The following is a 14,147-nucleotide window of genomic DNA, read 5'->3' as shown; positions in this document are numbered from 1 at the left end:
TGTATGTATGTATGTATGTTCCACACATCCTTCTACCTAAACCACTGAATCGATTTCAACCAAACTTGGTACACGTGTCAGTTGTTGTCTGGAAATCATCACTGTGGTGATAAGAACCACTTACCTATCAATGAGGTAGAGGTGGGGATGAAAGATCATTGTAGCGCATAATGCATGAATAGCCATACTTTAGTCATTCAGTATTTGTGAATGAATGCTCGTAGTGACTTGGAACAAACTTTATACATAACTTCAAATCTTTAGGAAACGTTTTATCGCTGACAGCCCTCCATAAAATGATAAAAGGAAAAACTGTGTTTGCGACACATTTTTCAGACGGTATTCACATGTACTACTCAATTAACCAGCAGAATAATATCATTGTACGAGTTAGAGTCCAGGGGCAGTGATGTCATAACCTCTGAGATGCGTGAAAAACTGCCGCATCATGCAAGACATTTAAATTCATTAGTTTTTTACTACTTACTCTATTCTCAACACATTCCACAGCCAATATCAGCATACACCGCTGAATCGACCCACAAAAATATATCATTGTACGAGGCATCGTTCAGGAGATACGACGTCATAGATCTTAAGCTACGCGAAAATGAAAGTGCAGGGTCAAATTATTTAGAGATAGAGGTTAAATATGGGTAAAATTACGTGTGAAATATGTTAACATATGTGAAATAAATTCGGCATGCGCGCACACGTGGGAAGCCATGAGTGAAAACCAATTCCTAATTCCCTGGAGCGATTTCTATGAAATTTCGTACACATATTTGTTACAATCTGGAAAGAAAAATACTGTGAGGAAAAGAACCACTAGTGCTCTACTGGGGTGAGCATGATAACGTTAACAGAGAAGGGGGCGAGGAGTAGATGGACAGACATCGAGAGGAAGGAGGAAATAGACACAGGTAGAGGGAGGAGGTAATGGTTAGAAGAAGGGAGAGGCGGGAAAGGGAGGGCAGAGGAGGAGATGAATAGAGAATGGACGGAGGAAGAGTTTGACAGATTACAATGGAGGAAGAGAGAGACAGAGAGTGGGAAGAAGAAGAGATGAACACAGAAAGGGGGAGACGGAGCGCAAGCTCGGGTTAGGGAAGGATTGGGAAGGAAATCGGCCGTGCCCTTTCAAAGGAACCATCCCGGCATTTGCCTGAAGCGATTTAGGGAAATCACGGAAAACCTAAATCAGGATGGCCGGAGACGGGATTGAACCGTCGTCCTCCCGAATGCGAGTCCAGTGTGCTAACCAAAGGGAAGAGGGAGAGATGGACTGAGAAAAGGGCGACGAAGGGAGAAGGGGAGGAGGAAGCTGACAAAGAGAGGTGAACGAGGAAATGGACGGAGTGGGGAGGGGGGGGGGGAGGGGGAGGCTGCGATTGGCAGAGAGAGGGGGAAGGAGGAGTTGGACTAATAGAATATTGGAACAAATACATACTCGGACCGGTCTGTTAGTAAAGTGATGACGTGCTGTAGTTGAGGGCACCTCGTGGAGTGTTGCGAGGCCTCCTAGTCACGGCCACCACGCCTTGCGAACGTGTCATAGCAGGGAGCGCGGTGTCTGTGAGCGACTGTGTTGTGTCAATATCGACGTCTCGTCGTGAGCTCAGTAATCGACAGACGTACGCCGTTGACTGCTGGAATGCATAAAAGTTGGGAGTGTTTCTACTCATTGCTATTTGCATAAGCAGTCGCACAGAAACAGCCAAAAACTGCATTCAAATTTCTCGACGGTACGAATTTCTTATGGGAGAATGCTAGAAGAATGTCTCGTGGGCCCCTACCACTACGACACACCGGGTGCCCAGGTTGCGGATAAGGGATACGGCCTTCAGATATGAAGGGTAGCTGCGAATACAAATAATAAACAGTCGCGGACAGCCGGTGGGGAACAGGCGATGGTGTGATGAACCATCCCTGTTTCTTCTTCTCTTACTATCTAATCTATTCATCAAGAATCAGCAACATTAATAGGCATGGGTCCCTTTGAAGATTACTTTAATCACAGATATTGTCTAGGAATTTGAAGATTAGAATATACAAAACTATTATTCTTCAAGTTATGCTGTATGGGTGTGAGACTTGGTCTCTCACTGTTCAAAATGAAAAGCCGTTTCGAGTATTTGAAAACAAAATTTTGAGGAAAATTTTCGGAGCAAAAAGGGATGACATTAGCGGAGAGTGGCGCAATCTGCATAACGAAGAGGTTCACCAACTCTATTCAAGCGCTGACATAATCAGTATTTTAAATCACATAGGCTGCGATGGGCGGGTCACGTAGCTCGAATGGATGAGGTCAGGGCAGCGCGCAGAGTACTGGTGGGACACTTAGAGGAAAAACGTCCTGTGGGGAGACCGAGGCGTATATGGGAGGACAATGTGAAGGCTGGTTTGGGGAGCCTAGGTATTGAAGGTGAACGGAAGGAAATAGCCCAAGACAGGGGCAGATGGCGAAAATGCGTTGCTTGCGGTAATGGAATCTCGAGTCCGACATGACCAGTGAGTGAGTGAGTGTTAGAATGCTAGAAAGTTTGTAATTTTCTAGTTGAATGTGTAACCATATGCAAAAAAATTTGTTTCTTTATATGTGAATCATCTTGACTGTAATGTTGTTAACAACCTCAGATGTATTTTATTGTTCGTTGATTGCACAGAGGATTAATAACTTAGGACTAAGTACTTCTGTGGATGATAAAATTATTCTTTCACTGCTAACATTTCTTACGTGAGATCAGAAAACATACTTGTTTCATGTCCTGAATAAAAAGTTCATACGTAGGGAAACAACTTTATGTTGTGGTCTAACTTTTTTTCTAGGAGCATACTCTTAATTTAAACCTAGTTAACAGATATTTGTGGCTGTGGTATTCTTTTGGGTAGAACGCTGGACTCTCGCCCTGGAGATAGCAAGTTGAATACCGTGTCGGAACAGGGATTTTTCTCTCATGCTAGCCTCTCCAGGACGATCCCAGGTCAACAAAATGAGTGCCACTAATCTTTCGCTGGAGTAAAAGAAAAGTCCTAATGGGCTCCTAGGTCGAAAGTCATTGAAACACAGAACTCCAAGTGCAGACAGGCCAGAAACTCGTGAGCGCAGTAGACTTTATTATCCCTTTAGATTTCATTTGTTTACATGCAATTCTGAATTCTGAAAGACACCATACTGTTAATAGTATGTTCCAATAAGAATGACAAATAACTTGTAATAACTTCACCACTAAGAGACCTCGCGCACTAAGCAGCCCAGATACGGCAGCTGAAATTTTGGACAGCTTTTTTTAAGCGGCCAGCCGATGGAGTCAGAAGCGAACGGCTCGAAGCGGACGTGCAAGATGTTGTAAGAGTTACCTTCGGTCTAGTAAGAAACGGAAAACAAAAAGAGGATACTGGATTCATTGTCTACTATGGGAGCAGCGCTCGAACGGAGTGTTTAAAAACTTTTCAAGAATCTTCGAGAGTATTCAGACGGTTTTTCAACTATACAAAAATGACATAAAATTATTTTGGCCATTTATTGGAAACATAAGCCATTCGGTTATAGGTACAAATACTCGCGTAAACGCTTGTATAACTCCAGAGCGAGATGGACACAGCAAAAAAGTGTGCTTCCGGAAGGACTACACACTGAGAACGTCGTCGAATTTTTCGAATTTTCTGACTGGCTCTGACGAATAGACAGATGACTAAAGCTGAAATAAAGGCACAGATTACAGGCACCACCTGGTATACATTACCAGAAGCTGTGTTGAGATCTCGTGTTGCCATGTATCGTTTGCCTCTGACATTATAACACAGACAAAAATGCAAGTCTCCTACCGACTGAGCTATTGAAGCAGTGCTCACGGTCCACCTCAGTCGGTAGAGACCTTGCCAGCGAAGGGAAAAGGTGGCAGGTTCGAGCCCCGATCATCCACACACTTTTTCTCCACCTGGAAGTTTCGGATCAGAGCACATTCTGCCATGAAGTGAAAATTCATCCTGGAAACAATACCCCAGACTGTGCCTAAGCCATGAGTCCGCAATATTCTTTCTTCCAGCAGTGCTGGTTCCAGGAGGTATGCAGGAAAACTTATATGAAGATTTTAAGTTAGGATGAAGTAAAACTGCGAGGGCGGATCGTGCAGTGTGCTTGATATCCCACTCCCGGGACAACGAAGGTCCCCGGTTCGATTCCCAGACTCAGATAGTTTTAATCTGCCAGGAAGTTACAACTTATCGGACGCATCGTTGCGCAATAAACGTTGGTTACAGTAATCCATGTTTCTTACAGTTCCCGACATGTGTAAAAACGACATATTGCAGCAACACAAAGTAATAACACAATGCAGTACACACCACAAACGCCTTGATGGATGTACAGATACTTACCTGAACTGCCAGCCGCGGTGGTCTCGCGGTTCTAGGCGCTCAGTCCGGAACCGTGCGACTGCTACGGTCGCAGGTTCGAATCCTGCCTGGGCATGGCTGTGTGTGATGTCCTTATGTTAGTTAGGTTTACGTAGTTCTAAGTTCTAGGGGACTGATGACCACAGCAGTTGAGTCCCATAGTGCTCAGAGCCATTTGAACCATTTTTTTTTAACTTACCTGAACTGCTCTGTTCCCTGATTTGTCACCCACAGAGCATTCTGCGAAGCGGTGGGAGGACTGCTTTGATACAAACCAGCCACCAGTCTCCATGAACGGACACAGCGTGTGTCAGGCATTACAAAAAATAGTTATTTTAAACTGCGGGTAACAGGAGCCAAATGCAAACATTTTGAATAAAATGACCCTCACTGGTTGTAAAACACTTTTATTAAAAGTAACGGACGGTTTCGCGTTAGTTGAAGACGCATCCTTCAGAAAACATAATGAAGAAAAACATTTCACACAGAATTCTTAACAGTGGTCTGAAAAATAAAAGGACCCTGAAAAACAGTATCATATAGCAGTACTTGAAGAGAACTCACAGAGGTTTTTTTTAACGAGTCATAGCGGAAAGTTATCTACCTTAGACCCACTCTCCATCATTCACGTCAAGTCACAAACAGAAAGCGCGCTGAAGGCGTTAGTCCATAGTTTAACTGAAGGGGATATTAGAACCTATTGAAATAAAACCTGGATGACGATTAAGCGAGTCAAACAAACCGGTAGAACAGTAGCGGACCTAGACAATTCCGATGCATGAACATAATGATAGAGAAGCCTCACCGTGCCACGAGCAGGGTGGTGGCTGAGTGGTGGCACGCAAGGCAGTACTCACCGTTCTGCAATGTGGAAGATGTTTACAGGTGGCGTCAGAGGGAGAAGAAAACAAAACCGACGTTACAGAAGTCGTGAATGGTAGGCGGAGGTTGTGTATGTGCTACACTGCTTAGCAATATGTAATGCAGAATAGAAAATATTGAGTCCCATTCGCAAAAGAAATGCTGAAAGTGGATAATTAAAATGTAAAATATTAATAAAGCCTTAGTGGTAACACAAATCCCCCTTTTAAAAATAATGAAAGTGGACAGTTAGAATGTCAAATATTAGGTTGATACGTAAGTTCGCAGCGTTTTTCCATACATTTAATAACCACAACAGATACCCAAAACTGATACTTTTGTCATCAGTAATATATTATCGTGCACTATTTACAACAGTCTGCCAACGATGGGATAATTTTTCGATTGCAGGACTGTAGAAATCAAGTAGTTGTGGGGCGAGGACCTCGTCGACCCATGTTCTGAGCGCATTTTCATCTGGAAAGGAAGTTCGTTGAAGGTTGTTCCATAGAGAGCGGAAAAGGTGAAAATCTTTGGGGGGAGCATCAGGTAAATTAGGTGGATGCGGTGTGACTTCCCAACTACTGTATTGTGTTTATTGTCAGTCTAGAGGAATGTGGGCGGGCTTTATCGTGCAACAACATCACTTCACGCAGTCTTCCTGGTCGTTTTTCTAGGACTGAGTCTGCAAGACGTTTTAGTTTTCTACAGGAAATGTCAGCAGTGATGGTTACACATCGGGGAAGCCGATGTTCAACCAGATGGACGGCCGGGGTGGCTGAGCGGTTCTAGGCGCTCAGTCCGGAACCGTGCCACTGCTACGGTCGCAGGTTCGAATCCTGCCTCGGGCATGGATATGTGTGATGTCCGTATGTTAGTTAGGTTTAAGTAGTTCTAAGTTCTAGGTGACATAACATTAGAAGTTAAGTCCCATAGTGCTCAGAGTCATTTTTTCAACCAGATGGATAACATTTTCTTTTGTGGATACGTACAGGTCTTTGTACCGGGGGTTGTTGCTTTATTTGGACTCAAGCATTACTTCCTTTTCCTTATGTTTGCATAGATTCACCGTTTCTCGTCACCACTAACTGTACAGGATAAGATTCATAGGTAGTGTTCACGAGCCAGTGAATGGCGAGAAAGCAGAGTTGCATATGTGGCCACACGCTAATTTGTGGGATTTCGGATTAGAGTATGGGATACCCCTACAGCCGATTTCTGAACCTTCCATATTGCCTGAAAATGTCGCACGATGATGGAATGATCACAGTTCTCGAATCGAATATACTGAAGTGGATTAATGCGTTTAAAAAATCTTCATCGAACCACAAAGGTCCTCTTGAACAGCCATCTTGAAACGAGAAAACCGTTCTTTGTTTTTTTTTTCGTGCTCTGTGCAATGGCGTATTCCCATTAGGGCAAATGTTTCTAGCTGCTGTCATCCTCTTCCGATTTCTTCACTTGGCACTCTATTTTGTAGCGACCACAGTTCCGCTAACTGTCTGCAAATGACAAAATCACAACATGTAAACTCAAATAGCAACAGTGAGCTACAAATAAAAATTGACAATCGATAAATGAACCCATAACAACTGGAATAATCACATGCAAAACAAAAACGCTACGAACGTACTACGTAAATTAATAAAGCCTGAGTGGTAATACAAATTCTCTGTTTCACAAACACATTACCGTATTAGTGCACAAACGTAAAAGGCTAATGTGGTAAGCTAAAGACCTGACATAATAAAATAGTAGCCTACAGGAGTAAAACCCATCTGGTCTTTCAAATATTTTTCTGTACTACTAGTTTTTGTACATATCACCCGAGGATGCGTCTTCAGTTGACGAGATCGAGACTTTTAATAAAAGCATTTTACAGCCAGTACGGATCATTTCATTCAAAATTGGAAGAAATTCCTCAAGATGACATTCGAAGACTGTGTGCTTCCGCGCTACAAATGTACAAGAGTGTATTTGTTGTGCCTCTGGAGGTAACAACACACACTGATTTTCAAGGAGTGCATCAGATTTGAATGGAAGGAAAGTTTAATCATTTAATACCCGCTATGAGATGAACGTCTCAAAATAGTTTGACAAATATCGGAGTGCTTCACGGGGTAGAAGTTTCCGTTTCCGCCGACGTATCTTAAACTAATTTTCGGCTTCCGATTTCCCGTATAAATTTTTCCGTATCCTGAGTCATCGCTAAATATTATACGTCTGGCTGCTACAAAATACAGCGAGACTGTGACAGAAACAGTACACTTCCCTTCCCTAGCTGTGTCTGCGCGATGCCAGTTGGCTGGCGTGCTGTCGTCCGCGCTCTCTTGGCTGCCACATAAAGCAATTCCTCCTGGCTGCCTAGTTTAGCGACTTCTGTGAGCTGTCAGTATCAGAATGACTGTCGCAGCCGGGCTGCCTCGTGCACGGGGTCTGATAGCAACATAAGTATCTGTAAATAGTTTGTGAAGTTTTGTGTTTATGAATGTAAATGTGTATTGTGCTTTCCATTTTTTTTCAGCTGCTAAATGCGGGTTATTCGTATTACGCTGTACTACAGAACTTCAACAGTCGCTGAAATACCTGCACGAGGGGATGTTCCCCAGTTTTCGTTGTGGAAAGTGAACTCTTTATCTGTATTTGATGTTACGTGCTTGCTCAACATTCTTTTATCTACTATTTTGAGCTTCTTAACACTTTGCCGAATACTGCATTAGCTTCACATGAACGAAATTCCATCCGTAGTTCAAATGCTGTCATGAAAACTAATCTCAGATTTATTGTTGAAGCACTGAATTCGGTTTCGCAAGGAAAAACTATGGACACAATTTATGTTAATACTATAAGTAGCGGAATGAAATACTACTATATTGTGTTCAATACATTGCGTCTGTTCTGTGATCTATGGTTTCCCGATGTACAAGCAGTTTTGTGTTTGATTATATTGTTCAGCATCAGGTGTAATTCAGAAAATGCATTCTGCCTTTTGATTATGACACTGTTTTCCCCAAATTGTGTTATGTGTGGTTGGCATATTGGTTCACAGTTAGCATTGTTGAGTTGTGTCATGTATAGCCGTACTTCAACAACTGCAGTTTCTGCTAAAACAAATTTCATTGTATTTATCTTAAAACTTCAATGTCGGTTTCGAGAGTAATACTGTGTCTCTGATTAGTAGCATGACAAAAAATACAAAACATAATATAGGTATGTCACAGGGATACTCAAGTCTACTGCCAGACAACAATCATAAGATGATGCCGGCCGCGGTGGTCTCGCGGTTCTAGGCGCGCAGTCCGGAACCGTGCGACTGCTACGGTCGCAGGTTCGAATCCTGCCTCGGGCATGGATGTGCGTGATGTCCTTAGGTTAGTTAGATTTAAGTAGTTCTAAGTTCTAGGGGACTGATGACCACAGCACTTGAGTCCCATAGTGCTCAGAGCCATTTGAACCATCATAAGATGATATACATTCACCTTCAAGATACGGTCGTAATCTTCATTTTCAACAGCATCATGCATCTCTTTTCTGACTCGCTTTCTATGTTCAGATATTTCATTTGGTGCACCGTTATGAAAGTAATAAAATTTACATACCTGAATAAATCACACTTGTCACTTGTATTGAGTGTAGGAGATTTAGGAAGAGAAAACATTTGTATCTCATGGTATCCCAAACAATGGACATGGAAGAGTAACTGTTCGTAGCCAGACCAGAGCATTCTGTGATCTGCGTGGAGAGCAAGGTGACTGCGAAATACATAGGGGATGCGTATTCATTAAAACATCACGTAATGGTTTTCCTTACACAAATTTAAAGGAAATTTTCCAATTACACGACCTACTGGCAGCATAATTACCATTATAATGGGTCACCGATCTCATCTAACTGACTTGACAGCTAATTTTAAAATGGAGGCTTTCCAAAGACGTCTGGTAAATTTTTCAAACATGACTCCGAATTTAAAGTAGGGACAGTCATAACATTGCTGGGGAATACTAAGTTAACAAGATGTTAGAAAAATATTTGCAGGCTGTAACAAAATGAAATTAATTCGTCTTACAAGCTCGTAGGAGATATACGACCTGATAGAAAGAACAACTTTTCTTTACATACATTGTTACAGCGATCTCCTGCTGCAAGTGTCTGAAGCTGACACCGTAGTACGTGAACTGGGAAAGTTTTCTGAAATGGTTCTCGTATTCTTCATTGGAAAGCCTACGTCAAGATAATAAATTCTTTTAGCAATTTTAAGAAAAGTGGCTCATGAACATGAATCTGACCAGCCTAGGAGGATCAGTGTCTTATTAGTCCACAGACAATAAGTAAATAGCATATCAACGATGTTGCCAACAGATTTTTGATTACATTAAGATGAACGGAGGACATCGAGAGCGTTCAAAGAAGGGCAGCTTGTTTTGCACTATGGCGAAACAGGGGAGAGAGTGTCAAGGATGTGATACGCGAATTGGGATGCAAATATTAAAACAAAGGCTTTTTTTTGCAGAGGCTAGATCTTTTCACGAAATTTCTATCTCCAAGATTCTCTTCCGTACCCGAAAATAATTTGTGTACGACCGCCTCCATAGAGTAAATCATCATTGTAATAAAATAAGAGAAATCAGAGATGGCAGGAAGAGATTTAAATGTTCGTTTCTTCCGCGGGCTGTTCGAGAGTGGAAAAGCAGAGAAATAGTGTGAAAACGGTTCGATGAACCCTCTGCCATGCACTTAATTTTGAATTACAGAGTAGTCATGTAAATGTGAACGGGAATACTTGAAACCTCGAATCATTGAAATGTGTAGTCACATAAGCTGTTATTTCAGAAATTCGAGGACTCAAAATCAGTCGCAATGTATGATAGCATTCGAAGAAGTGAATGTAATAATAAAGGAAGAAAGAAAACCGCCAAGTTAGAGACATTCAAATAAGAAAAAATAAGTAAGATAAAACAAGGCTACGACGTAGAACAAACAAACGCTGTTGTCTCGACTGAGCGACGTATTTGTCCTTCATTGTATAGGGTACAGAAGACGGAGGTAGAACCCAGCGGTTTGCATATTAACAGCGGTTGTCGGTCACGTCGGTGAAACATCGATGGCACAACGTTCATCACTGTGTCAGAATGAGAATCGATCGAATGTGTCCGAGAAGCTTCCAGTCACGCTAGAGTTCTGGCTGTAAGGAGCAGTAATGTACTTATCTCTCTGACCTACTACCCTGGTGACAGTACACGCAATAAAGGCGGGAATGGGACTTGTACTTCCTAAGTCTCAAGGCTAATTTGCCCACCAAGACACGGTGTCTCCGCTAGGTAACAATAACACGCTGTAGAGGCGATTTCGTCTTGGAAATGAATTATTTAAGGACAGAACTTTCCCAAAAACCGGTCGTGTACAGAGTATTTATAAATTAGTTGCACAAAAGTAATGTTTAATTGTGAAAAAAAGTAAATAACTTACAGCAACGTTTGCTACAGCACTGAATGCAGCAACTTCAAGAAAAATATTTAAAAATATTCAATGTGGCTGCTTTCATAATACGACAAATGTTCCATCCGTAATCAATTTCCCGTAAAATCCTACGAAGCAAATTTCGACATACGGTGCCAACTGCTTGTTTTATCCGTCGACATTTCCCGGAAGCTGAGGAACAAGCACTCTATCTTTAACGTAACCCCATACACAGAGGTTCATTATTTCTCAACTGTAGTAGCGGATTTGGTTTCATGAAATCGTAAACAACACTGCGCACTCTCAGCGCCGTTGTACGACTACATGGGGACTACTGGAATAACTCATTCGAGCATGCCACCCAGCGGGAACGCCGAGAACTGACAGTGTGAGGCAGGAATAGAACTTTAAGGTATACTGCATCCACTACTGTATCAAGCATATTTCTGTAAGTTACTTCCCTTTTTCGCAATTAAGGGTTACCTTGCAGTATAAGTTCACAAATTTCACACAATTATTCTCTGCATATACCCTTATACCATTCAAGGATCAATGATACCGACGAGTTTTATGTTATGCAGTGGGATATGTTCTCATGATCCACTGTGAAGGAGACCAACATAATATCAAGTAGCAGCTCATTCTCTCTGTATTTATCGTCTTCTATAGTTATTTCGCTTAAGTGCCCATGAGAAGTTGGCAGCTCCTACAATAAAAGACCAAACTTGCGAGCTTCACTCTCTCGTCAGCTCACGCGCTTTTTAGCTCCAGCCTGTTGCTCAATTCCAATAGGTATTTTTAAAACTACGAGAATGTATGTGACACCAGTAAGAATTATATAATATCTATACTTTGTCAAACTTCTTCTAATCATACTTCTTAATTTCTAAATTCTGGAAATCACCATATATGACGGAACTGAAGACATTAAATTTTTGTAAAGTGGAATCGCTGATCTTCATAATGTTGGAGCCCGTAGACGCACAATAGGAATTGTGTAGTACACATTGTCAAAGAATTATATCCTCCCTGGATGTCTTAGGACGTTCCAGACGGTCTCAAAGCGTTTGCAGTCTACAGATCAGAAATCAGCTCAGTATACTCGCTTTCAAATCGACAGCGAGTCCTGTGACGTCATGTCATAACTCATCGTCTCCGTGTTGCCGTAGACTCAACTCATGAGTCTCCGCCACCGACCACTTACTGCTCTGTGTCGCCTGGCCACCAAGAGCTGTTGCATAACGATTTGAGTCACGGATCCAGTTATATGCCTCCTTCCGTGCATAGCGATTTTACCACTTTGACATATGGGGCCTGAAGATGGCAACAATATAATGCCGAAACTGGTAGCACATAAGAAGTTCACAAAATATATTTCTACTATACATACGGCTGTTGGTAAATTGTTGCATCAAGAAATAGATGCCAGCCGTTTCCTCATGGTCCATAATGGATCAACGAAGTCTTACCACTTGAGTCAGTTTTTGGATACTAGTGTACACGACTCAGTCTCAACGGAAAGAGAATACACGAGCTCGCAAGTTATAACCGCGGACTCGCGGCATTCCCGCCATATATGCAAACTTTTGAAAAAAGTTTCCGCCATTAGACTGAAAATTACTCTCCCTTTATTTCATACAATCACAATTTTTACTTTGTAGCCATTGTGAAGTGTAAAAATGTCCGACCTACCTAAACGACATAAGAAACCATTAGGCATGACAATTATTATAGACCAGTATAATGACTGACCGGTTATCGATGAATGTCGTCTGTTCTCCTTCCAAAACGTTGTAGAAAAAAAAGAGGGAGACATCATAGAAGAAAAATTAAATAAAATTTTTCTAGTAGATGAGCCTTTGAGAGTCTTAACCTAAGTGGGGTCGGCTGCCATTGACAGACGCAGCGCAATAAGACGGCTGTGGTTTGAGTTACACATTACATCATCCGAAGGCCTACCGTTCAATGAGCATGACTGCATAAGTTTGGCAGACAACAGTTGCAGTTAGGTAAACCCGTCCACCACAACAAGATTGCCCTATAAGGCTTGGGAAAATCGGTTTTTAATTGTCCTGAGACCAAAAACCGCATAAAAAGCAAAATGACATCGGTTTTATTGTCCTGGAGCCATTAACAGCATAAAAAGCAAAGTCACGCTGTTTCTAATTGTCCCGGGACTGGGGTAAGGTATGTTCAAAATGCTGTCCACCGTTTTCGGCCACAAGTTGAAGTCGAGAAACGGTATATTCAAATGGTTCAAATGGCTCGGAGCACTATGGGTCTTAACATCTGAGGTCATCAGGCCCTTAGAACATCACACACATCCATGCCCGAGGCAGGATTCGAACCTGCGTCCGTAGCAGTCGCGCAGTTTCGGACTGAAGCGCCTAGAACCGCACGGCCACCGCGGCCGGCACGGATGTTCCACTACAGATCGGAGTGTCTCGGAGGGGTCTGAATACGTTGCGCCTTCAATTCAGTTATGTTCATAATTGGAGAACTGATCACAATTGGAGCGCTGAACACATCTTCCCGGTAGCCCTACAGTCAGAAGTCACACGGATTAAGATCAGGCGATGTGCACGGCCAAGCTTTAGGGGGAATGATGGTTGATAACTCTAGCATTTCCGAAATGCTGTTTCAACAGCCGCTTCACTGACTGTCCAATGTGCGAAGGTGTCCCATCTTGCACAAAAATCATCCTTACACACTCATGTTGTCGCATGACGTTGGTGCCCAAAAGACTCTCACAGCTTTCATTAGTGACCTTACAAATAGCAGCACCCGCAGGACCCACCTCCTCGAAAAAATACGGATCTATGATAAACGATGCCGTGATTCCGCACCACACAGTCTCGTTTCCAGAATTAAGTGGTACAGGTTGATGCGGGTGCGGATTTTACGTTTCCCATATTCTGCAACTCGGCGAATTGACGTGTTCTTGGAGATGGGAATGGGCTTCGTCTGTCCCCAGAATGTTGCATGGCAATTCATTGCACACTTCCATGGGGGTAAGAAATTTCAGGGTGTCTTGCTGGCAGCTCAGCAGGAAGCAACCCCTGAACATGGGATTTTATGCACAGTGCTCGGAAGCATGTCCAAAGTTCGGACAGTTTCCCGTGCATTGCATGTTTGCACACTACCGCTCTACCCATTCTGCAATGTTGCAGCCACACTTTTGCTGACGTCGGATCAACCGCTTTCCTCCCTCTGCGACATTTCACTTCAAAGGAATCGTCTTTTCGAATTTTGTAATAATTTTCTCCAGACTCTTAACAGACATCTGACCAATGCCCTTTTTCACGATGCTGAGTGTCCGTAACTTCTGCAGGGCTACTGGCGAATGGTCACCGTTCTTGTATAGGGGCGCGATCTTCCATGTCATGTCACGTCATGTTTGGTCTCTCGGACGCATAGTGTGGAAAATCCGT

At 42.7% G+C, this 14,147-nt stretch overlaps 1 protein-coding gene across 1 annotated transcript in view; it reads left to right on the top strand.

Moving 5' to 3' along the window:
- Nucleotides 1-7,840, top strand: part of LOC126267055 (odorant receptor Or2-like) — a 47,653-nt gene extending 39,813 nt beyond the window's left edge. The window contains exon 5 of the mRNA XM_049971894.1: nucleotides 7,784-7,840. Coding sequence (XP_049827851.1) covers nucleotides 7,784-7,840 — 57 coding nt within the window. The remainder of the gene's footprint in view (nucleotides 1-7,783) is intronic.
- Nucleotides 7,841-14,147: the final 6,307 nt, after the last annotated feature.

Source organism: Schistocerca gregaria, chromosome 4 (genome assembly GCF_023897955.1).
Source record: "Schistocerca gregaria isolate iqSchGreg1 chromosome 4, iqSchGreg1.2, whole genome shotgun sequence".
Taxonomy (NCBI): domain Eukaryota; kingdom Metazoa; phylum Arthropoda; class Insecta; order Orthoptera; family Acrididae; genus Schistocerca; species Schistocerca gregaria.
Note: the sequence above shows the minus strand (reverse complement) of the source record. Positions and strands in the feature narration are given on the sequence as shown.